We start from the raw sequence: 24,995 nt of genomic DNA on the forward strand, positions 1-24,995 counted from the left end.
CAAACAAACCAAAATCCCATTCTGATACCTTTGAAGTTACTGTTTGCTGGAAATCTTGATGACAGCAGCTGTCATGCTTCCCATTTGGCTTTGAAAAAGTCATTGCAGAGTATCCTGTGCTTTTAAAGGTGAGCATCTGCTTTTCATCTGTTTTGAAATGCAGAAAAAGTTTGAACTTGTTTTGAGTTCTGCTTTTTTTCCCTCTTACTCCAAATGAAAAACAGCCACTATCCTTAAAATAAATCATTATTTGAAGAAATTAACATTTTGATTCATGAGATGTTGATGTATCTTACTCTATGGAAGTTATCCAACCAAACTCCCTAATCTGTTTCCATGATGTCTGTGAGCGTCTCCATTAATTTGCAGCACTCTGCGTGTGTGCACTGTTACACTTGTTCACATCAAACACTTGGCATCCTGCAAAACGAACTGTTTGGCTCCATATATAGACAGTTGTCCATGTCATCAAAATGTTTTCTCCTACAAACCATGATGAAATGGGATGATTGTAACTGGTACCCTTACCGTGGGGTTCCTGAAGGATGTGATGCCTCCCCTAACCCACATCTGCCTCCCTTCTTTACAGATCCTGACCGAGGACAGGTGACAAGGCTGGAAGTAGAAGCCACTATCCCTCCAGCAGCCTCTCCTCAGCCTCTTCTCATTGTGTCCTTACAAGAAGAGCAGGATAAGTGTAAAGGTATGTCAGAGGGATAAACTGCAGATGCAAATGAGGAATGTTTGAAGAGCCAGAGTAGAATTCCACACATCCCTTCACTGATCTGATTTCAGTGCACATCCTTAGTTATTTACCTCTGGTATAAGCCTGAGGAATTATCAAGGGAAACCTGAGGAGGTAATTAGAGGCTGTACTCTGATTTCAGGGTTATTACACACCTGCTATTTAGTTTAAAGTAACCACCACAGCTGTGCAGAGTAACTTAAACAATAGTGGTGGCACAGGTGTGTTTCTGTGTAATAGGAGGATCGTAAGTAGTGATCAGGGATTCCTGGACAGGTTGTTTACAAACTGCACTCCCCGTTGTCTAAGATAGGAGTATATTCTGATGACCCAGACATTTGTAACTTCAGCTGATCTGTGTTATGAATATTAATGTATTGTGCAATTTGGTTTCATATAGATAACGGCCCCTGCAAGCACATCTGCAGCGTTATGGAAGGAAATGTTGTATGCTCGTGTTTGTCCGGATATACTATCATGGCTGATGGGATTTCTTGTGAAGGTAAGTGATTAAAATTCAACACAGAGACATAGCTAAAACATTTTAAAATCATAGAATGGCGTAGGTTGGAAGAGACCTTAAAGATCATCTTACTCCAACTCCTGCCATGGGCAGGGTTGCTCCCCAGCAGATTAGGCTGCCCAGGGACCCATCTATCTTGGTCTTGAAGACCTGCAGGGATGAATCATCCGCAGCTTCTGTGGGCAACCTGTGCCGGTGCCTCACCACCCTGAATAGAGAATTTCCACCTACCATCCAACCCAAATCTCCTCTCTTTCAGTTTAAATCCATTTCCACTGTCTGTGTAATTGATAAAGATGTTGAAGAGCACCAGTCCCACGATGGAACCCTGGGGGACACTAGGTGCAGCCCTGTCACAAGTGGACATAAATCCATTGACCACAACCCTGAATTCCATCCTTCACATCTATCCATTTCCAATTTAGAGATAGGGATGTGGTGTGGGACCATGTCAGAAGTCTTGCACAAGGCCAGATAGATGACACCAGTTGCCCTTACTTTGTCCACCAATGCTGTCAATAGATCCCATTGGTCTTTGACCTCAAGGTATTTCCTTAAGGATTCTTTATTTTCAGTATTGTGAATTGCAATACAGAGAAAACTGTATCCTTTGAGAGCATTTGGCAGAAGGAATACCAGGACTGCTTCTCAACTAACTTCTGAAGCATGTCTATCCAGTCTGCCTATTATCTCAGACTTCTTCTGAGCCCTCTTAGGTGTCTCTTCCCACTGCCTCTTCTCCCCAGGCTATGTCTGTTCAGCTAAAGATGTGCAGCTTCTCTTCCTGAGAATAGCAGCTGGCAAAATGTAGGCATGTTTGCTTCCTTGAGGAACCCTCCCAGAGCTACAGATCTGCTCAGTTACCTGTTTTGACTGTTGGGTTTTTTGTGGGTGATGTTTTTTTTGTGTGTGTGTGTGTGTTTTTTTTGTTTGTTTGGTTGGTTGGTTTTTTTGCTTACCTTGAAGATTTGAGGCTTCACTGGTAGGATGAATGTGCCCTTGTGAGCTAGTACAGCTCCCTGGGTTTCACTTGACACTGAAGTTCAGGCATCCGCATGATGAACAGTGAATTTCAAAGCTGCATCATTATAATTCACATTATATAAATTTTAAATTGACATGTTTGTGTAGTCACAAAGGATGTCTTTACACCAGAAAGATTTTGGGGTCAGAAGCAATGCCCTGTGACATACCCTTATTATAAATCTGTAAGTAGAAGAACAATAACAGCCGGCAGTGAAATGCAAGTAGAAGCTTCTGAACTCAGAATTGCTCACAAGTGATCCACATCCCTCTTAATCTCATATTTATTGAATAACAAATCATTTTGATGGAATTCCAGATAGCCTGTGAAGAAAATGGGAATTTAATATTGCCAGATAAATATTCACTGTGCATTGCTTATGCAAGTGTGGTGGGAGCTAATTTGATTAATTAATGTCAGAATCAAAAGGGACATTTCAAGGCAGTCACTTTCCTGCAGGAGGTGAAGAAATTCTGGAAATGTCCCTGGAAGTAATGAGCTTAAATTTTAGCAAGAGACATTTATAATGTCCATTAAAAAAAGTACTTGATGCTAAGGGTGGTAATGCACTGGAATAGGTTACCTGGGAAGTGTGTGTGTGTTAATCTGTGTCACTGCCTACTTTTAAGAAGGGCTCCTTCAGGGATGACAAGGGTGCAGAGGCATGAGCAAGCACTGGATGATCTCCGAGGGTTTATTCCAGCTGTATGTTCAGTGTAACACTGTTTTTTATAGCAAGTGCCGATGTGGTAGCTCCAAGACACTTCATTTAGAGATCTCCAGTGTGAAAGTAATGTTGTTTCATTTCAGAAACTGTTCTAATAGAATTCTATTTCTCCCTTTTGGTTGCAACATGTTGATACAGATTTGGATGAGTGCCTCACAGGTGCTCACGCTTGTTCCAGAGGACAATTATGTGTGAACACATTGGGATCATTCTACTGTGTCAACCACAGAGTGATCTGTTCAGAGGGCTTTATACTCAACAGGCATAGAGAATGTGTTGGTAAGATGATAGGTATAAACGGTTCACCACAGCATCATAATTCTCCATGCTCTGCAATGCATTTAAACCATTTGTGCTAATATTTTCTCTAGCCATCTTTGCATATGACATTTCAATATGAGTTAGTAAAAACACATGTGCACCGCTTGCTCAGCCACTTGACATCATGAGTTGTATGCTGTTCAGCTTTTTTTCCTTAGCGCTACGTTCTCAGGATACAAATAACTTTGCTTGAAAATCATAGAAGTTCATAACCTTGATGAGCACGGCTGAACTGATGACTGTTAAAGTGGACTGACTGCATAGCAGTTGATCTCCCTGCACAGTGTCCATACTGCCAAATTCCCAGACATAGGAAACAGCAAGGCTTCATAACTAAAGCTAAAGAAGTCTGCATAGGCCCAGGCAGTGGAAAAGATCTGTTCAAGTATGCTGGAATTCTAAAATTCGGATTAGTCCTCTGATAATTCTGGCACAAATTTCTTTGTATCAAAGTCAAAGTTGCATCATACTTCTGCTATATCATCCCTGCTATTACTGCTCTTGTAAGGAACTAATCTATTTTTAAAAGTGTGTTTGGGAGATTTTCATTTTCTTTAAGGCAGGACCTGTGCTTATGAAAGAATTTCTGTTTGGGGTTCTTTTCTACAGGCCTGAGCTGCTGTAGTGTTATATGGTAACGCCTGGAAAAACAGAGCACTTGGAGACCTGTCACTAATGAAAGCAGTGGTGTCTATAGCTACAATGTCATGGGTGAATATGTTCACCTTCTTCAGTCTGTGTCCTTCTCCCAACGTTTTTAACATTCTTTTTATCACCATCACAGTCTTACAGTGTCACAGCTTCAGTTTCTTTCCTATCCTTTAGAGCTCTACGATCTCAGTGTAGTAATGAGCATCACATGGCATGAGGACGTGAGTGCTGAAGTTTATACAGATTCATAGTTTAGAGCAGAAATTTGACTCACCAGCTTCTGGGTTTCCTTAAATTGTCAAAAATTGGATTAATTTGATTTTTAAAATAAGGTACACTGATAAGCATACAAAACTAATGATTTTTTGTTGTTGTTGTTCAGAATAAATGGCTGAGAGAACACCACTGGAAGGAAGGATACCTTTTGTAATAAAACACTGGCTTGTGAGATGGACTGTGGTACTTGCAACTGGCTGGTCTGCATGGTACCTTCATGGCCTCACAGAGCCTGCTGCATGCACCACACTTCTGAGCATAAGGTCTGGCAAGTGAGCAGCTGAAGGAGCTGCCTCACCTTGAGTTCTGCTTTTGAAGATCTTGCCATTAATCCCCCGGTGTTTTTCCTGGACTACTCATTAGTGATGTATCTGTCCTTTTCTGCATCTCTCAGCAGTGTTTTGAAGCTAACTTAGCTTGATTCACCCTTGTCAGCAACTTTAGCAGAAGGTGCTGCAGAAGATGCCCAGTGCTTCCTTTCATTCACTTTCTTCCTTTCCTGTCCTCTACCTCCTGACATTATTATTGAGTTTTATTGTGACTAATGTAAGGCACACCTCAAGCGTTGCTAATAAAGCAAAAGCTACAGCTCCCATTTGTAAAGCTAAAGATCCTCTTCTGCCTCACTAAATAACAAAGCTCTGTGCTTCTTTGATGCAGGTCAGTTCTTTAGGAGGTTTCCTTGTTAAACAACCTGGGAAACATTGATGTTTCTCTTCCTGTTGGCTAGATTCAGCCCGTGTTCTCCCTGCTCATATACAGCTCTGCTCTGCGAGTGGTGCCTGGAGAACGTTTGCTGTATTTGACACTTTTCCTACATTTCTGGTCAAAGGGGAATGCCACAAGCACTCTGTGCCTCCTGAGTTGTTCAGCTGCTTCATTTGCAGCCGTATTTCCCTAAGGGATCCTTTTCCAGCTTAGCTGATTTATGCTCCATCTTGAACTGCCTCAGACACCACGAGGAAAGATTTGTTCATTTGTTTGCAGATTGTTGCTGTTTTCATTACGTAACTGCATAGTTGACGGATGGGAGGAACAGCCCTCGCACAGCCACAGAACAGCTGAGATAACCTTTGCTTTGTTGTTTCCTTTAGTCAAACTCCATAAGCTGGTAATTCCGGGTGTGCTCAGGAGCGGGCAGCCAGAATTCCTGAAAGCCATTCATGCGCAATGAGGAGCCAGCAGCTGCTTGAACCGCTTGAGCACAGCAGCTTTGTGTGATGCTATGAAAAGACATTAAAGTATCTTTAGGGATGAGAGCTCCACGTTCCTCAGAGCCAGGCTGGGGGTTTTTAACGAGGATTGCTTTTCCTGGTGACTTTCAGGCAAAGTGGTTACAGTCTCCCGGATGCACTGATGAGAGACTACTGTTGTATTTTCTGTGCTATTCCCATGCAAATTTTTCCTCCCAACAGAGTGAGCAGTGAGTGGTCATTTTAGTGCTGACCTCGAGGGACTGTACCTCAGCAAAGCCACTAAGAAATGGTGGCAAAATAATGACAGAGCTAAATAAAATAGATGTGTTCCATAAAACAAATGGAGCTGATGGTATTTGAAGAGAAGGAATTCATGAGAAGCTAGAGATGCAGGGAAAAAAAAAGGTGCAAAAATGTGACTCTAATGTGTGGAAGTAAGTGCTGAATAAAACCAACACAGCAGTAGGTAAATGCTGATACTCCTTTGCTAAAATGTCAGCTTCTGAGGTGCATGAACCCTGAGCGTATTTATTGTATATGTCCCAGTGCTCAACAACAATTCCAGGAAAAAGAGAAGCATTACATGATTAAATTTCATTCTGGCTTTTACTGACATAACGTGAGGAATGTTGCCACACACATAGAGTTAGTATTTCTCAAAAATTAACTCTATATCTTGGTTTTAATATATTACTAAATGACTTTTTCTCCTTTCCCATTTTTATAAATGAAACCTTGTCCTAACTCACAGTCTTAATCATGTTGAAAGACAATTCTTGGTTCAGCGTTGGCCATTAATTTTGTTTGAAACTGAAAATCTAATATATTTTTTTCCCAATGTTCTGCCAAACATCTTATAGATTTGATGAGTTGTTTCTGGTACTGGAGACAGACCAGTTATGGGCACTTTTCATTTTATGGGTAACCAGTAGGGAGGACAAAAGGGTGCAACTAAACACACTCAGAGCTCACTTCCCTCTACCTTGTGCCATAAGGATGAAGCAGAACAATACCAGGTCCAGCCTGGGTTGAAGAAAGCTACTTCAGGAGCTTGTGTGCCTGCCTCAGCACAAACTGGCACCGTAATTAACCAAAGATGCCTTTTCCCACCCTCATGTGAAGGGACGCTGTTTTGTGATAGGCTTTGATGGTGATAATGACAGCATGGATTGACAGAAATGCATGGGAAAGATGCTGCAGTTCTGTAAACCCCTTCTGTGGCATGTGACATTTTGGGAATGCATTTAAAAATGAACCAAAAAATAGCATGCCTTTCTAATAGCAATGAAGAGGAAGGAGTGGTGGGCTGGTGCTTAGCTTGACATCGGGGATGGAGATTCGTATCCTAAGTTGTATTTCAAACATGCTTTCCTCCTTGCTGCAAAGTGATGTAAGTTTGTAAAATGCAGTGCTGTGCTGACAGTGTATTTATATGGTACTTTTTGTGGCTGGTAAGAAGAGGTGCGTTGTAAAGCCTCTTAAATCAGTGCATCAAGACTTGCACCAGGGCACGATGTTGAGTGGCTCTTCACAGATACTTTTTTCCTCTTTTTCAATTTCAAGTTTATTCAAGAACTAAGTTTAATTAGGTGGTAAAAGTCCACACGGCTGATGTTCTTCTCCCAGTATGTGCGTTTCTTTTACTTTGAATTTTTCCCCAAGATCACTTTTGAGAATACGGTTGTCTACTTTTCATGGTAAAGGGTAGAAACTGGGAAACTGCAAGGAAGACATAACCTTGCAAAGGCTTTGGGATAGTGCCTGCCAATGAATGAAGAAGAGCAACCATCATGTGGGACAGGCAGAAAGATATCCAGCCAACAGCAGTGACCTTGCTGCGGATAGCTGACTTTGGAAAGCAAGTGAACAGCATGCGAATAGCAATAGCTGACTACAACAAAAGAAACACACACAAAAACCCCAACAAATAAAATACCCATCAACAAAACAAAACCAAAAACCAACTGAATAAGTGAACAGTGGATTGACACCAAGTTAACATACTGGTCTAACAAATCTCAGTGCACATCACCCATTAGCTGACTTCAGCAGGAACAGAAATGTCGTGGTGCTCCTCTTCATTTGCTTGGCAGAGAACAAGCTGACACATTTTTGAAGACAAAAGCCTCTAACAGGGCTTTTCCTGTTTTCATGCTCCTCAAGGGAAAGTAATATCTCTGTGTTGTACTTATCTGGGAACGATGTTCTACAGCCAAAGAAAAAATCTTATTTAAACAATGCTTGCTTTATTGTGTGGTGTGTAAACAGCTCTGTGTGCAGGGCAGTCAGATGATTGGTAGTAGCTTTGGTTGTGTTTGGCATCTCTTTGTTCTAGAAAAGCATCTTAGCTGTATGGAGATCTGTGAACGTGTCTGATTGTGTGCGGAATGGGAAGAAAGTTTCTCTTCCCAAATTCTACTTCTCTCGGTTGCTTTTATTTGCTCATCTTGACATCCCTCACTTTCACTATTAAAACAAGCAAAACCTGAATCGGAAATTATTTTATTAGAGCTATCACAACATGTGGCATATTTTTTCCCAAATTGGATCCTACATTCCACAATCTAGTATGTAAGTGATTCTTTAAACAACTTTTCCAGTGCTCTACCTGCTGAAATCAGATCTTTTAAAGGATGTAAATACAAATTTATGAAGTTGATTTAGCCTTTGGGGTTCCTTCCTCCGTGTTTTCATGTTTATCCAGTTGCAATTACATTATTCCTTGGGAAGTAAATCCATTCCATGACTCCACCTGGAGCAAGGCGGTGGTTTCAGTACCTGTCTCGCACAGCAGTTCCACACCAGCAGCTCCTCTATGTGGCAAGAAGCAGCAGGACTGATACGTAGTCTGAGCTATGAAAACGTGGTAATGAGCAATCAGTGCTTTCACACATCACTTATCCAGGATGTTTCTATGCAGTTAATTTTGAAGCCCTCTGCCCATCACTGTATTTCATCAGTTCTGTCACAGAATCGTAGAATGGTTTAGATTGCTTTAAAGCTCATTCACCCCCTGCCATGGGCTGACTGCCCCCACCAGCTCAGGCTGCCCAGGGGCCCATCCAACCTGGCCCTGAATCCTGTAGTGATAGGCACCCACAACATCTCTGGGCAGCAGTGCCAGCACTGCACCACCCTCTGAGTAAAAAATTTCTTCCTAGCATCTAGCCTAAATCTCTTCTCTTTCTGTTTACAGCCATTCCCTCTTCTCCATCCCCTGTCCTGCACTATTCCCTGAATATTTGGGGAGGAGGTGCTGAGACGAAACATCCTTCATCAGAGCACTGCGGCAATGTCCGCACTGAATATCTTTTGCAATACATGATTTGACTTGAGCTTTTGACTCCTTCCAAACAAGAGCAGGAAATGGCAAACTTCTTCATAAACATGAGGCACTGAATCGTTTAACCATTTCTTGTAGACATCAACGAATGCGTAACGGATGCGCACACCTGCCAGCGGAGAGAGCACTGCGTCAACACGATGGGATCATTTAAATGCCTCCAGGAATTGAGCTGTCAGCCAGGTTATGAACTTAAGGATGGAGAATGTGTTGGTAAGACAAGTGTTTTTCCATTGAGGCAATTGCTTTTATCAGGAAGGGAAGGAAAGGGATTACAAAGAATTTTATTGCTGCTGGTCTATGGTATCAGGGTTGAACTAAAAAAGGCTGAACTTCATGGAAATGTTTGGCTTTTTAAGTCTGTTCGGTGCATTCACTTATTTGAAGCAATTTCCAACAATAGCTATAAATAATTTGGAAAATATAGGAAACCTTGTGAAAGAGGATTTGCACTGTTTTCAGGGGGTTAGAGTGAGATCTCAGCAATGGAGGAATTCATACTGTGCTACTCTGGGAAGCTCTGCTCTTCTCTGAAGGGGCTGATGCTGTTTGCTGTCGGACTGAATCACAGCCTGAACAGATCATGGGGCTGGCTCAGTGCAGGCCTTCCTGTGTTTAGGATGTCTGTCTGCATTTATTTACATAGTGAATGGTCATGGGGTTAAGAAGTTATTCTTTACCCTCCTCCCCACCCCCTCTTCTTGGTCTGTATGGGATCTAATGGAGGAACTAAGCTCAGCAGCAATAGCCTATCAGAAGTTGCTCTGCAGTGTATGAGTGTGCATGAGACATGAGTGCCCTGCTTTCCAGGACAAAATCAGAGTTAATTACTTCTACACAAGAGCTTCCTGACAGCTGGAATAGGAGGTACCTAAGGAAAGAACTTCACTCCTGGCATGTAGCTCAACACTGTAAAATAGAGATAATCTGAAGTCTTGCTTTATATATAGCACTTATAAGTAAACTCTGGATTTCTTAGGCTCACTGTTATATTCCATTAGATTCTGTGACATATCAAACATTTATTACCAATATGGCATATCTAACATTTATTACCATCCTAAATTGTTCTCTAATCCTGAAGTTAGGTTGCATTTGTTATTATTGGTAGCCTGAAAATGAATAACTTACAAGAAAGAGTGCGATTTCAGATCTACTCAGTGTAAAACTGCCCACATGTAACTGTTTGTTTTGCAGTTTTATGAAATCATGAATTCCACATTTTTCTTTATTTCAGCCTATACATACAGTGGAAAGAGTTATTAATGTAATTATCTTCTGGGAGGCTGGTGATGTTCTCTTGTGACCTTAACATTTGACTGAAGGGTTGAAATGCAAAGTGAGGGGGCCAGTGGTTCTCCCTTGTCTGCTTGGAGGACTAGGAGTTCCTCATGTGTGCCTGTGTACAAAATGAAATCCCAACTCTGTTCAAGTGAGGTTCTCTTTTATTATCAAAATAAGTGGAAGCTTGTTTGTACCTAGAATTCTTGAGGTATGTAAACTGTACGAGGCTATTTTGCTTTTGAAATAGTGTTGTATGTGTTTTATTCACACTCAGTTTTAATTTGAGCCTTCAGGATTGAAATTTGCAGATGTTTCAGAATTTGTGCTTTGCAAGAGATGCTGTGAACACAGCAGCAGGGACGTGCACCAAACCATGGCACGACCTGCCAAGTTCTGAAGCTTGTGCTGAAGTGGGTGTTGAAGAGCAAACACAGCAAACCCTCAGTTCTCTGTTTCATTTAAATGATGCCTCCTAACTTCCTTTCTGAGTAAAGTTATAAACTACCCAGGAAGTCTATTGAAAATGCCTAGTCACAATTTGGTGTTGTGATCTGCTTAACAGATATTGATGAGTGCGAGAGAGGAACCCACAGCTGCAAAGTAAACTTCGTTTGTCAGAATACAGAAGGGTCATTCTACTGTGAGTCAAAGCAGCGTTGCATGGATGGATTTTTACAAGATCCTGAGGGAAACTGTGTTGGTAAGTTTGACCAATAACATGTAAAGCAGCACCGCCAAACTTCTCTCCCTTTTAGCCCGTCCAAGGTGTGTGCATTGACTGCATGTAATTTTCTTTACATCCTGCTGTGAACTTAAACACTGCTGCTCTTTTAGAGATACGCACACTTGCATATTGAATTTGAAACTGCTATCGTAGCAGACCTTCTTCAGCTTTTATCTTCAGAGAGTAGTAAATTGAAATAAAGGAAAAGAAGTGACAGCTGGAAGAAAACAGACCTGAAAGGTTAAATAGCTCTTCTCACTATTCTAATTCTTTTTTCTTTTTTTTCTTTTCTTTTATCCCACTAGATATTAATGAATGCACATCTCTTCCTGAGCCATGTAAGCCAGGATTCAACTGCATCAATACTGTCGGGTCTTACACCTGCCAGAGGAACATGTTGACATGCAGCAGAGGCTACCACTCCAATGAGGATGGAACTCGATGTGTTGGTAAGACCAAGCTCCAGTCTCTGCCCAGGTGCCTTCTCAGAGGAAGTACATTTCAGGTCTAAAATAACTCTCTTGAGTTACTTCCCACAGTGGGAATTTGTTACATGCATTTGCTGCCCAAGTGGTTCAGTGGTTTGTTTGCACTCCAGGATGCTTCACTGCTGCAGGAAGTCCTGGGTACCATGAGTGACATTGCTTTTGGCTGCTGATGAGATTTACCGACTTCCTTTCTGGAGTAAATAAGTTTTATTTGCTTTTTTATCTCATTTTGCCACTGAAATCACGATCCTTCGCTGTCTTGCACGGTATCTCACTGTAAGCGGTATGAGCTGAATCTGTGCATTGCAGCAAGTTGGAAGCACTGACTTTGTGGACTCAGGAGGGTAGTACTAAGTGCACGGTCTTTGTGGCACTACAGGTGTTCCCCATTCATATCCTGTTGTGCACATTTAGGGTTAATTTTAATTTTCTTGTGAAGAGGATATTGGAACATTCACATAGACTGGCATGCAGCTCGATACTGTCTTGTATTTGTTCCAGTGGGTGTATGGAGTTACTGACTCAGAATAGCATATTTCCTATCTTACTAGCATTTGTTCCATAAATGAGCCCATTAGGCACAAGAGGGCTGAAAGCTTAGAATCATAGAATCACTAAGGTTGGAAAAGACCCACAGGATCATCCAGTCCAACCATTCGTTCACCCTTCACCAATGGTTCTCGCTAAACCATGTCCCTCAACACAACATCCAAACGCTCTTTGAACACCACCAGGCTCCGCCGCCTCTCTGGGCAGCCCATTCCTGTACCTGACCACCCGTTCAGACAAGTAGTATTTCCTAACATCCAGCCTGAATCTTCCCTGGCGCAGCTTGGAGCCATAATCTCTATGTCCTGTGCTGCATGGGGTCGAAAATCATAAAACAAGAGCTGAAAACATAAATGGCAAATTAACACTTGTAATGTCACTCGTCGTGACCACTTGAGAGTGATGAAATCTTAATGGTTTCTACTTAAGTTCCTTTTGAATAAAAGGAAGGATGGAAAACAAGATTTGTTTTTGTGATTCTGTAGGTGGGTGGTAGCCATGTTTCAGGCCATCTGTTAACTTGGCCATGTCTGCTGGGCCTGCAGTGAAAGCTGGTGGAGTAGATAGAAGACCCCAGGCAAAAAAATTTCCTCTTTCTCATTTTTTCTTTTTATTACCTTTGGGTAGGTGGAGAGCATGGAGACGAAAATGAAGAACATGTGGCCATAGCTTCTCCTCTCTACGCTAAAAGCTATTTTCATCAAGGCATTACAATGGTTAGCTAGATTCCCAGTTCAGATTTACTCACAGTAGTAAATTCATCATCAGGACACGCCTCTCCAGCAGAACTAAGCTCATGTGGTCATCTCTGTTTAGAGGATTCACCTCTCTTCAGAATGATTGTTCTTTCTGATCCAATAAATGAATTACTAAAAGCTACCTCTTAGATTAACTGAAAAGCACTGTAACTCTCATGAAGTACATCATAGTTCTGGTGGGATGATATATGAGAACTAGTTAAAGGCTGAATGCAGCAGGATATATAGTTTGAACAAACTAATGAGGTTGTTACACTCACAAATTCATTGCAAATAAAACTGCTAATTTACAAATGTTTATCCACAATTAAGAACTTATTTGTTGTGATACTACCTTTGATCTTAGGAAAAAATGAGAAGACAGCATTTCAGCAGAAATGAGCCTATCAGGAATCCTTGGCTGGGTGAGTGGCGTTCCTGCCATCACCACCCCCAGTGCAGGCAGGGACTGCGTTGGTAGGAATCTCTGCTGAAGCATGGAAGGAAGTATTTGCACCTCTCACCATGGCTGGGACAGCTTCTGCTTCTCCAAATCCAAGTTTCTGTGAGAAGGAGCTTGCTCCCATTTCCCTATCATTTTACAGCAAGTGACTGCTTTGCAGAGGTGAAGGCCGCTGCTTGGTGAAGAACTGTCCAGGAGCCCTTTGAAATGAAATAGTGCTTGAATTTATGAGTTGAAATAGGGCAGTGACTGAAAGCACTGCAGTAAGGAGATCCTCCCGCCTTAGACTGCCATCCTAATTAATTTTACATGAACAGGACTTGGATTGTCAAAGTAGCTGAAGGTGTGGATAATGGGAAGGAAGCAGGATCTGATGGCTTAGGAAATGGCAGTACTCAGAATACTTGAAGAAATACAAGTTTCTGTGGGTTAATCACACTTTCTGATGCTTCTTGTCACAGATGGTTACAGAGAATTGTTAAATACTGATGAGCTATTTAGCCATGTTGTGAGTCTTGTAAATCAGCCCGCATTGAAAACTCTCATCTCCATCTGCGAGTTTTTAAAATGAGATTGGAAGTGGTGCATGTGAGTGCAGAAGCAGCTAATTTGTTGGTGTTGGATTTCAGATGAGAAACCAGGAGGAATATAAAAATGTGAGTTGACTGGGAAAAGAAAAATGATCAACGGTGGGAAAGAGCAAAAGGTACACAATAGAAGCAGGATCGAAAGGGCAACGGGAGTTGAGAACAGCAGTTGCTTTAGTTCAAGGGATGAGCAGAATTTCTCACTTCTTGGTTTGCTTTGAAAGGCTCGCGGTGATTCACACAATGGCAGAGCATCAGAACAGGGTGTTTAAATGGTGTGGTGTGATCAGAATTCAAATGTGTTTACACTGAAATGCAGAGAGTGCTGAAAAGCTGCACCGCGTTGAAAGTTGCCATGTTCACTTGTAAAATAACTTATTGCTTTTCAGAAGTGAGTCCGACTCTGAGAAGAACTGAGTGGGCAAAACAATATTCTCTCTGCTCTGTCAATTAGACGGATCGTATACTTTCTGTCCTTGTTATTTACTTCTGTTTTTATTTTCTTTCCATAAACTGCGACGTTCAGCAGACTTTATTTAAACTAATTGCTTTCTCTGGTTCTGCAGATGTGGATGAATGTCAGACTGGTGTACACCGCTGTGGCGAAGGACAGATTTGTCATAATCTTCCTGGGGCTTATCGCTGTGACTGCAAGATGGGCTATCAGTATGATGCATTCAGCAGGAGCTGCATTGGTATGTAAAGTGCAAACTGAGATGAAACAACTGATTGATTGAGCCTTGGACCTCAAGGCAGTATTTAGCACCATTGTAGTGTGCAGTTATTAGTTCTGCAATGCAGTGCCTCAGAAGATAATGGATTCAGCTCCAAAGCAGCCGTCGCTCAGTCAACCAGCTATTTAGAGCTCTGCCCCTCTGCAGTGGGTATGGACCAGGTGTCCTTGGTTTAGTTTGGCTGCAGGTTATCAGTTAAAGTCATCTGCAAAGTATTTTCCTGCAGGTTATGCTTCTCCTGCTGAGGAAATTTGTCTTTCTAAAGTCTTCACAACTTCCTTCGTAAGAGACCATGATAGAGCATTTTGTATTTCATCACTGCTATACACCAATTAGAGCATAAAGGCAAACAGAAAAAAGTCTGAGGCTGCAGCATTTCATGCTCTGCAAATCAATCTCTGACACTTAAAAAAATATCCTGCATCTCTTTCAATGCTTTTGTTTCTAAGTCAATTGTATATTTGCTTGTTATCTTGTCAGATATAAATGAGTGCTGGAATTACCCTGGACGCCTGTGTCAGCACACGTGTGAGAACACCCCCGGGTCCTACCATTGCACTTGTTCTTCTGGTTTCCACTTGTCTTATGATGGAAAGCATTGCGAAGGTATGAGACTTGTTCTCCATGAGGATGAATTTGCAGTGTGAATTAAGGAACTCTAGAGAAGTTGAGGTGAAGTATAAATACAGGAAGCCTATGATGTGTGCATGCTGAAATTTCAGGTACTGAATTAAACATTCAAACTCAGATTGGAGCAGACACATCCTAGTGCCTTGTACTTACCCAGTCAGCAATGCACCTGAAAGTCTTCCCCATAGTTCCCACACAAGCAGTGTTCCCCAAGAGCTGGGCAAAGCTGCCAGGTTTGCAGAACTGATTCCCAACATATCCATACAGATTAAGACACACAAAACACTCTGGGCACCTTTTCCTACCCCATCTTCTATTTACTAATAACTCACTGTACAGCTATAATCTCTTAAGCTTCCTTTTTTCTTTTCTTTTTCCTTTTTTTTTTTCTCAATAGAGTGCTAAGAGATTGGCCATTGTTCAACCTTGGCTCTGGACATCTCTGCTTTATGCAACACAACCACCATATAGAAGCTATGTCACATAGTTTAGGCAATTGGGCTTTGGAAAACATTGGTGTATCGAAGCAGAGGGGATTATGATTTTAATGCATTCCGAGATACTCTTCTCCAGCTAAAGAACATCTCTTATCACAGACCTTCCAGTATCTGTGATTTGGATGCGTTGCAACCTTTACAAATTCACTGGTGCTCACTATGAATAAAACTTCTCTTAATATTTATTTTCTTTCATCAAAAATGTGGAGCTATTGTAAATTTCTGTTTTTACAATGGATAGGAGTGCTGCAATTGAAATGTTACAGTGGCACATCTTTTGTCCCACAGTCACTTTTGCTGTGAATTAAAAAGCAATCAAAAATTCTGTAAAAGCTTTTGGATCCCATTTGAAATATTTCAGCTAAAACAAAGCTTTGATTGATTTATTTTTCTTTCTTCAGCTTCTTCTTTTTCCTCACATACTTATTCCTTTCCTTCCAGACAAGAGAAAAAGGAAAGCACAGTAATGTTAGAATAGGAGAGAATTCATTCCAGTTTTAATATAAATGAAACTCAGTACTGACAGAACTTTAAAAAAGATAGATGGAATGAAAAGATTTATTTATTTTTAACCTATTTTTAATTAACGGTAGCATATAAAGTTCCAAAATAAATGTTGTCATGCTTACATTGCTATATACGTATGCAAATGTTGCCATGTTTACACTGGCATATACATAAATGAAATTCAGGTGCATTGTACATCCTTGTGCTTCCTTGCTTTCTGCAGTGGGAGCAGACACATCTTCTTGGGACAAATTAGCTTATCTTTATCCACTCTGTCAGAAGAATCTGATAGCTGATTTTAGAGGCAAGAAATAATGAGAGATTATGTTCTGAACCAATAAGACAATGTCTGTACCTTTATTTTTGGGTGCAGATGTGAATGAATGTGATACAAGTCCCTGCAGCCAGGAGTGTGCCAATGTTTACGGTTCCTATCAGTGTTACTGCAGGCAAGGTTTCCAGCTGGCAGAAGATGGCCATTCTTGTAAAGGTAAGGCTGCTGCTTTGTTGGGTCAAGTGAAGTACATACCACTCCTTCACAGTAAGTGCTGTCTAAATTTCAGGAGCACCTGATGCTGCAGGTGATGCCTGAGGATACTTGTGAGTTACACAAGTGAGTTCCCTGCTGCAGAAACTGCAAGTAGTTACTTTGGCTGTTGGAAAATGCAAGTCATTTTCATGCCCCTTTGGGGCTGGAAGATACCTGTGTGACAACACAACCAGTGATGTTATTGTTTCATGGGGCTACAGCTTACAGCTGAAAACTTTGGGATAGGAGAGGGGTTTACTTATGTATCATCAGCTATAACTACCACTCAGTCAAGGCTGGATGGAGGCTTTCTCTGACTTCTGCTGGTGAGGAGTGAATGAGCAGCAGAGTGATCAGATTGGAGTGAGTAAGGGTTTTAGCTTTTCCTCTTAATGTTAGCTATGCTGGCATGTACTTCAGAGAGTCTCTGTTTAAGAACTGGTGAAGAAACCCGCAGTCTTCCAAGCACAAGAGAGCTCCAAAAACAATCTTAGAGGATGAACTGCTGAGGTACTGGGGTAGCATTTTCAAACCCGGATGTGCCCAAACTCACTGTGCCTTTCCATGAGTTCATGGAGCAGTTCAGCGTTTGATGTTTCAGAAAGCGCCATCGACCAATGTCAAATCTCCATGGTTGCATTCTTCTTTAAGAATATTTTAGAAATGAATCACGTACAAATTTCCTTGCATTCTACTGCCTTTCCTTTGAGATTTCTAATGTTCTTTTTTTTTTTCTTTTCGTATTTGTAATTGTATTTTGCTGTTGGTTGGTTGTTTGTTTTCCCCAGATATCGATGAGTGCACGCAAAGCGCAGGCATTCTTTGCACTTTCCGCTGTGTGAATGTTCCTGGCAGTTACCAATGCGCTTGTCCTGAGCAGGGATACACCATGGCAGCAAATGGAAGGACCTGTCGAGGTAAGGAGGAGCTTAAGGAGCTGAAAGGAGTATGTCGTGATGGTTTAATCCTCAGGATGGTCTAAGACATTAAGATAACTTAATCAATTCTCTATTGTGTTAGCCATTGTTAAAAAGCCATTGCTAAGTTGACAAAATTGCCAGATGTTGGTATCAACAATGTCATTTTTTCCCTATTTTAGAGAAAAATGGTGAGGCTATTAAGTGTAGATGTGAGCTAATTATTTCCTAAGGGAATTCATATCATCACCCAAACTGGGGCATCTGGTTGCTTACATGGGCTGCATGGACACCTTTGTTCATTAGATCTGGTTTTTTGGAGGTGTCAGATGCATAAATCTGTGGCTTCATTGTAAGTTGTGGTTTCCTGCCCCAGAAAACTAAGAGAGTGAATGTAGGAGCTGTAAGGGGGATGTGGACATCCTGAAGTTTGCCACCTAATCTTAACTATGTTGGTGTTACTCAGTATTAGTGTAACTGACATGTGTCCTCCCCTGCAACATCCCTTGTCTCTGATTCATAGAAATGTGTGCTGAGTGCTTCGTGTTTTTCATCTGGTGTGCAGCTGTCTGTTTTTGAAGCAAAAATCCTCCATTTCCAGAGGATGCAGTGACTCTGTAATGAAGATTGAAGATCTGATTACCTCTATGTACTCTACATGCATTCCTGCATTCGGTTATACTCACTACCAGGCATTTCCTGCTCTTACTTTTTCAGGAACGCTTCATATAACATTTGGTTATGTTTTCCCTATGCTTATATTCTTTTCTTGGTGGTGACTGCAGTGAATTTACACTGTGTAAATCACGAATGGTATGAGCATACTTGAACCTGCCTTGGGAGCAGGAAATGAACTGAATGACAATAAGGATCTTCCCAAGCTGTTATTGTTTTTAATCTGATTTTGAGTAAGACTTCAGAATCCACTTCCAGTTACATCCACGTGCATTTATATTCTTATGTAAAAGTCACCTTCCAGAAAACCTGCAGCTTTCACTTTCCTCAGGCTTTTGTGTTTGTCACTAATTTTGAGGGCTGGCCTGCTTGTTGCCACCTCAGCCAGCACTGAGACTGGAGATGAGGATGTGTTTCAGAGCTAACGGTGTGAATCACTGCATTAATCTGCCAGCACAGCTCTCCTGAGCTGGAGGTTCTCATTGTGCTCCTGGTGCTAGAGGTGGAGGAAGAATGTTTGGCACATGGACATACAGATTGTACTTGTATTGTCTATCATATGAATCCTCACTGCACGCTCACCTTTAGTGAAAAGGGCTCCTTTTACATAGACCAGCCCTGCTGAGTTAAATGGTAACATACAGAAAACCTTTCCAAAGAACTTATACCATCTGGTATGTGCAGCCTCCTTAGAGCATGAAGTTGGTCTACTTGCAGAACTCAGCAGATGTGCAGCAGCTCTGTAGATGTCTGAGTAAGCTGGCATTTCGTCAGGCATTGGAAAGAACACTTGGTTATTTGCCGTTTTTTTGCACAAATAAACACACAACGCAGACTTCTGAGCTCTGCAAGCGTGTAGTTACAAGTCTGGGCAGGGTTAGGTATTGAGGCCTCCTGAAAATATGGTCAGAAAAACAGTCTGAATTGATGTCAGCTGGATTATAATCAAGAAGGTCGTGCTGGCTTCCATCAGGTGAGGATTTGGCCTCACTTGCCCATCATCTGAGCAGTTCCTAGGAGTTACTGGTGGTACATTCTTTGTACCCTGTTTTTTCAGACAAATGAGTCGTGTCTCATGTAACAGCATCTCAACATATGGATCTTTTTGGAGAAACTGTGTATGGTATTTTGCAGCGTAGCCAAACTGGTGAAGTGAGTGTTTTCATGACAATGATTGCAATATGGAAGAAATTTTCTTTTCACCTAGGGGCACTTTGGAGAATCAGCGAGGGATTTAATTTACTTTGTTTCTCTCTTACTTCCTATTGTATACTTTCTTTGCAAGACTTTTAAACCAGTCAGCGCAGTGTATGAGATCAGTTCTCATCCCGGGGCGATGTGGGGAGGGGGAGGCGATAGGTTTCCTTCAAAGAGTCTGTCTCCTCTGTGACAGCTGGCAGAACTGCAGAGTCCCGCACAGTTCACGTGGTTGGTCTGTTAGCATTTATTTCATTTTAAAGCCTCCGTGCGTTGTCTAGACATTTGGGAGTACACAGTGTGACTGTGAGGTCCTTGCCAATATTTTCTGTTTAAGCTAGATTCCTGTTATTGCATCTGGTTTTCAGTGTTTGAAGGTCCATGGCTTGGACTTATGTATATGTGTTATTTAGGGACCGACATTTAGGCTCTAGGCCATTAAGTGTCTTTGAGCTTTATCTGGTCTCAGATTGGGTGCTCTGAGAAGTTAAGGTTTCTGCTGCCTTAGCCTACCACTACACGATTATACCATTCTGTTTCTTTCAGCCTAGCTGATAATATTACTTACTGCAGATTCTGATGCATCAGGAGCAAGAGAGAAAATGACAACACAGATGGTTCTGCCTAGATGTTCTTGTTCATTGTGAACCTTCCATGGTTTGTTTTGTTGCAGCGGGAAGTGGCGAGGCAGGAGGACCTTGGGTTTTAAAACTCTTTTCTTTCTCATGGTTATTCTCCACTGGAAGTTAAACCCCATGTTGCATCAGATACGTTTGAAATGAGATTAGTACGGTTCACAGGAGTGCGGAAATGTTTGCAAAGCCAAGAAACAAACCTGGCCCATTGCAGAAGTCAGCCCTGGCCACGTCTGGCCACGGCCTTTGTCACGCAGAGGGAGGACTTGCAAAAAGTGCAAGAGGGATCACATGCTGCTTACGCGAAATGGTGGGCTCCTTATTTGTTGCGTGTGACGACTTTTAGTAACTGATAATGCCAAGGGAGGATTTTTTTTTTCACAGAAGACATGAATTGTAACAGGGTTGGAATCGATGTGCTTCACTTGTCACAACAAAAGCCAAAAAGCGACATGGTGAACCTGACACAGCCTACCTGTTGTGCACTTCGCATCCTCTGTTTCTTCTGTGGCTCTCACAGCGCAGATCTGTGGGCAGTGGGCTGAGTTTCTGAGGACACAGCAACCAAGCAGCCAAAGTGGGAGCCCTCAGCTCACAGAACCAAACCCTGACTTGCTTCTCATGAGCACACAGTCCGTCTCATAAGCACATTACAGCCCATAAATGGTGATTACTTACCACGTCTTTTCCCTTTGATTTCTTCTCCTCAGACATTGATGAATGCGCAATAGGAACCCACAACTGTTCAGCTGCGGAGTCCTGCTATAACATCCAGGGCAGTTTCCGCTGCCTGTCCTTTGAGTGCCCCTCCAACTACAGAAAGGTGTCTGACATGTAAGTATGGCCACTGCAACAGTAGCCATGTTTGGCCTTATGTAGTGCTTTTGTATGGGGGTGGTTCAGAGCACTCCCAGCTGTAGTAAACTGCTTTGGTCCCTGGAGCACATAGCGTTCTCATGCACAGAATTGTCAGTTTTTCTCTTTTCCTTCTTCCAGACCCCAGAGATTCCATTTATCTCCAGATGTAACAGCACTCACCAGAGCTTCAGTCATACTTTCCCATGCTTACCAAAGCTCTAAAAGGGCTCTGTTTGTATCTAAGTTTTAAGAAATCTACTGCTGCAGCTCTTAAAGTGCTTTTAGGGCTTGTTGGTTAATATTCATGTTGCAGCTTCTCAGAGATGGTTGAAACGTTGAAGGGCAGTAGGATAAGAAGGCTGGCAGGTTCAGGAACTGTAGGTCCCCATAGCACCCAATTTCTAAGCCACTAAGAAGACCTGGGACCCCCAAGATCTCCCTGCCCATTTCCTGCCAGCACTTTGGAAAGCCAGAGGGAAGTTTAAAGAACTCCTGCATTGCAGAGTGGGAAACAGTTGAGTTGCAAGAGAAACAGAAATATGGAAGAACTTGGAGAGAATCTCTTTCCTTCAAAAATGCAAAGCTGCATTCACTGTAGGAAATCTTAGTTGCTTATCACTTAAAACATTCTTTTCCTGCCTAATAGAGTTAGCAGCTTTTCAAGCTGAGGACTTGGTTTTCCCATGTTTTGGTCTTCTTGGAGCACTGTCCCAAGCTTATGCTATCAGTGATGAATCAGACTCCTTGCAAGCTATATGCTGGTCCATGATTGTTTTCTTTCTTTGTTGTACTCTGACAGTTTCGTCATCTACCAGTGCTTTACAGATGCTATAAAAGCAGAGTAAGCAGCTGGTGATTACACAGTTGAAGGGTGGGACTCTTGTTTGCCTAGCACAGGCTGAAGGCTTCCTTGACTTTGCAGCTCTCTGAAGTGCATATATGATTTACCCATTACTTGGACACTGACAGTTCTTCATTTTGCTTCTCATAGGAGGTGTGAACGAATCAGCTGCTTTAATTATCTGGACTGCCAAAATACTCCAGTGCGCATCACCTATTACCAGCTGAACTTCCAAACCAACATCATGGTCCCAGCACACATTTTCCGTATTGGACCATCGCCTGCCTATGCTGGAGACAACATAATCCTTACGATCAACAAAGGAAATGAAGAAAACTACTTCAGCACTCGGAGGCTGAACTCATACACGGGCATTGTCTATCTTCAGCGACAGGTCAAAGAGCCCAAAGACTTTTTGTTAGATGTTGAAATGAAACTGTGGCGTCAGGGAACGTACACTACTTTTCTTGCCAAAATTTACATTTTCATCACAGCTCATACATACTGAAGCATGTATTGACATTGGAATTTATTGGTGCTATGCTCTTTACCTGTTCTACCAAAGCTTAATATTGTTGAACTGGCATTTAACATATCTAGCCTTTATGTTATTTTCCTGTCATTGCTTTAAACTTTTTTTTATTGGTTGTGTAAATTAAGTTAATTTTTTTCTTTGTTGTTTTGCTTTCTTATATAATTCTTCACATCGTCATTTGACAATGAGCAAAAGGAGGGTTAGGAAGGCAGTACATACATTGTGTTACATGCAAGAATCTTTTCTTAGAAATTACTTTTAGGTTTAGTCACATCTACAAGGTATTGCACTAGAGAGGAGAGATGTCCACTTGGGAACATTGCTTTTTGCATTAGGAGAAAAAGGCTTGAGCAGTTTCTCTTTAGTACACAAACTTACGTTTTGGCCACTGAAGTTTTTCTTTGCTGAGATACTGTGTCAAGGGCTGTGCATATACGTTGACAGTTGACTCACCTCATATTACAGGTTTGTTTTTCTCCTTCCATCTTTTATAATATGTTGCCTTAAAATATATATAAATAAAAGAAAACCACCAGTGAACAAGCCTATGACTGAGCCTTGCTTTAGTAGGACTGCTCCTATGATAGACCTTGGCAAGACCTTGGCCTTCAGAGGATATTGTGCTTCAGGGGAAAAGCTCGCACTGCCATTTTTAATAGTTTGCTATAGGTTCTTGAATTCTTCTCTGCACAAAAGCATTGTATTTAGGTAACCATATGTGCAGACTAGATGTATTATAATTCTTAAAGGAAAGTCAAAGAGGAAATGTGGAAATAATCAACTGCTGCCCTTTATTTTAAATCCTGTGTGTGCTGCTGAGGAGTCATTTGCAATTTTAAATAAACAAAAGGGGAGTTGCTTCTGTTCTTCAGGAAAATTACTTCAGTTGTGTTACCAAATGACGCAGAGGAAAATGCTAGTTAAATTGGTGGTTTGTATTATGCCATTTAGAAACAGCACAACTTAAGTTTTGAGTTGGATTTCCTCTAGTTCCACAGGAAACTGGAAGAGGTCCAAAGCTGAAGGCCAGATGTGGTAAGGCTTAGTATAATCAAAGTGTTTGTTAGAATTTAGAAACGAACATCAGAGCGTCTCTTTTTCTGAGGGAAAAGAAAAAGCTCCAGTGTTGAAATTCACTGAACTTCCTTTGTTCTGGCTATAATTACTCCATAAAATGTTTTGATGGAAAAACATAGCTACAATATAGTGCTGTTTTTTACACTGCATTTTGATAATCTGTTCTTTTCTACAGTCATTCTTACTTTGAGCGGTGTGTACATCTAATTAAAAAAAAAGAGAGAGAGAAAGAGAAATTAAATCTTATGGCTTTTTATGCCACAATCAATACTTTTATTATATTGTAAAAATAGTTGTTTGAAATACATCTTAAAATCTTGTAACCACCACCGGCAGGGTGAGAAGGGAGATGTACTGTATTCATTACGTCCCAAGGCCAACTTCTACCACTTCAGGTAAATTATTTCTTTAATTCAGACTCCCTTATTGATGATAAAGCAGAAATCTTTCTGTGTCTCACATCATAAAGACTTACTGCTAGAGAAGAAATATTGCTATTCCTCAGTTGTAAAATATGGGATATCTGAAAGTTTGCATACATTAAGTTTCTTGGTTTGTTTTTTGTTTGTTTTGTTGGGTTTTTTTTTTGTCTATAAAAGTAATTTTGTAAAAGTGATCTTCCATCTATCTTTTGTTTTCCATAGCTACCGGCTTCATAAGCTTCTAGCAAAGAAATGCCAACAGAGAAACACATGTTTATGCGATTTGTCATTTCAATTAATGCATATCTTACAGCAGCAGGCCTGGAAAGATGAAGAGGCAACTGCAAGAAGGAGGAGGAGAGCCTTCCAGATTCATTATGCTGCATACATGTTAAGTGGTGATACGTTTCTCCATGCCCCAGTGGGACACATAGGAGTCACTGAAACCCAGAGTTTTCCATCAGCATTAGTATGTGATTGAGCGTAAATGATATTCATGCGCCAACAGCCTTTCTTGTCAGAGAACAAATGGACGAGGCATTTGTTACTCAGAGACCTTCTGCTGACTAAAAACAACCGCAGTCAATCATATTAAGGATCTGGCAGTTTGTAGCACAGACTTTTCATTTTATAGACAGGTAGTTGATGAAGAAAGTTTTAGGAAAGGCTTTGCATACGATTATAAGCGAAATGCTGTGTTATAAAATAACGTCATCATTAGCACTGTGTACAACAGGCATTTGATACATACAGAAATGGCTGCTTGGTGAAATGGGTCCAAGCAAAGAGAAGGCTGGTGGTAGATTGGAAGATTGGAAATGAGCTTTATGTGACTTTTTTGAACAATGCATGTTCTGTTCAATTTTTCAGATTATTTACTCCCTGCCTCTATGAAATGACCTCTTTGTATTTGGTGATCATATTTCTTGGGTGATCCAGCAGTCCTAAGGAAGATCATGTGCATTGCTGTAAGGAAGAAGGAATGAAAACCTGTGTGTGTGCTGGAGACTTGAGTGGGTCAATTACAGTTTGAAACACGAGGGGTGTTTTTGACTGGAATTTTCTTAAGATGTACTTGGAATGCTGTAAGTAGCAGTACCTGGGTGAGAAAGGTGCCTTTAGCTAGAATTTTGAATGGCTTCCTTTTTGCACCTATCTCTTTGTATGTAAAAAATACACACGTACGGATTACTCCAGGTACTGATGAGTCGGTGCTAGTATTCCTTTGTGAGCTTAATATAGAAAACAGGTATCAGAGTGCTCCTCTTGTGCCTTTCTCACTCTGTTCATAGTGGTGGGTAGG

General features: G+C 41.4%; 1 protein-coding gene across 10 annotated transcripts in view; it reads left to right on the forward strand.

The window, feature by feature from the left end:
- Nucleotides 1-22,733, forward strand: part of FBLN2 (fibulin 2) — a 115,374-nt gene extending 92,641 nt beyond the window's left edge. For all 10 annotated transcript variants that reach the window (XM_040646675.1, XM_015293442.4, XM_015293443.4 and 7 more), the window contains 11 exons: nt 590-703; nt 1,146-1,247; nt 8,885-9,019; nt 10,653-10,790; nt 11,120-11,263; nt 14,205-14,333; nt 14,853-14,978; nt 16,380-16,496; nt 17,324-17,452; nt 20,670-20,793; nt 21,809-22,733. In XM_040646675.1, the coding sequence (XP_040502609.1) occupies nt 590-703; nt 1,146-1,247; nt 8,885-9,019; nt 10,653-10,790; nt 11,120-11,263; nt 14,205-14,333; nt 14,853-14,978; nt 16,380-16,496; nt 17,324-17,452; nt 20,670-20,793; nt 21,809-22,166 (1,616 nt within the window). In that variant the 3' untranslated portion in view covers nt 22,167-22,733. The remainder of the gene's footprint in view (nt 1-589; nt 704-1,145; nt 1,248-8,884; nt 9,020-10,652; nt 10,791-11,119; nt 11,264-14,204; nt 14,334-14,852; nt 14,979-16,379; nt 16,497-17,323; nt 17,453-20,669; nt 20,794-21,808) is intronic.
- The last annotated feature ends 2,262 nt before the right edge of the window (nt 22,734-24,995 follow it).

This window comes from Gallus gallus, chromosome 12 (genome assembly GCF_016699485.2).
Source record: "Gallus gallus isolate bGalGal1 chromosome 12, bGalGal1.mat.broiler.GRCg7b, whole genome shotgun sequence".
In the NCBI taxonomy this organism is placed as follows: Eukaryota; Metazoa; Chordata; class Aves; order Galliformes; family Phasianidae; genus Gallus; species Gallus gallus.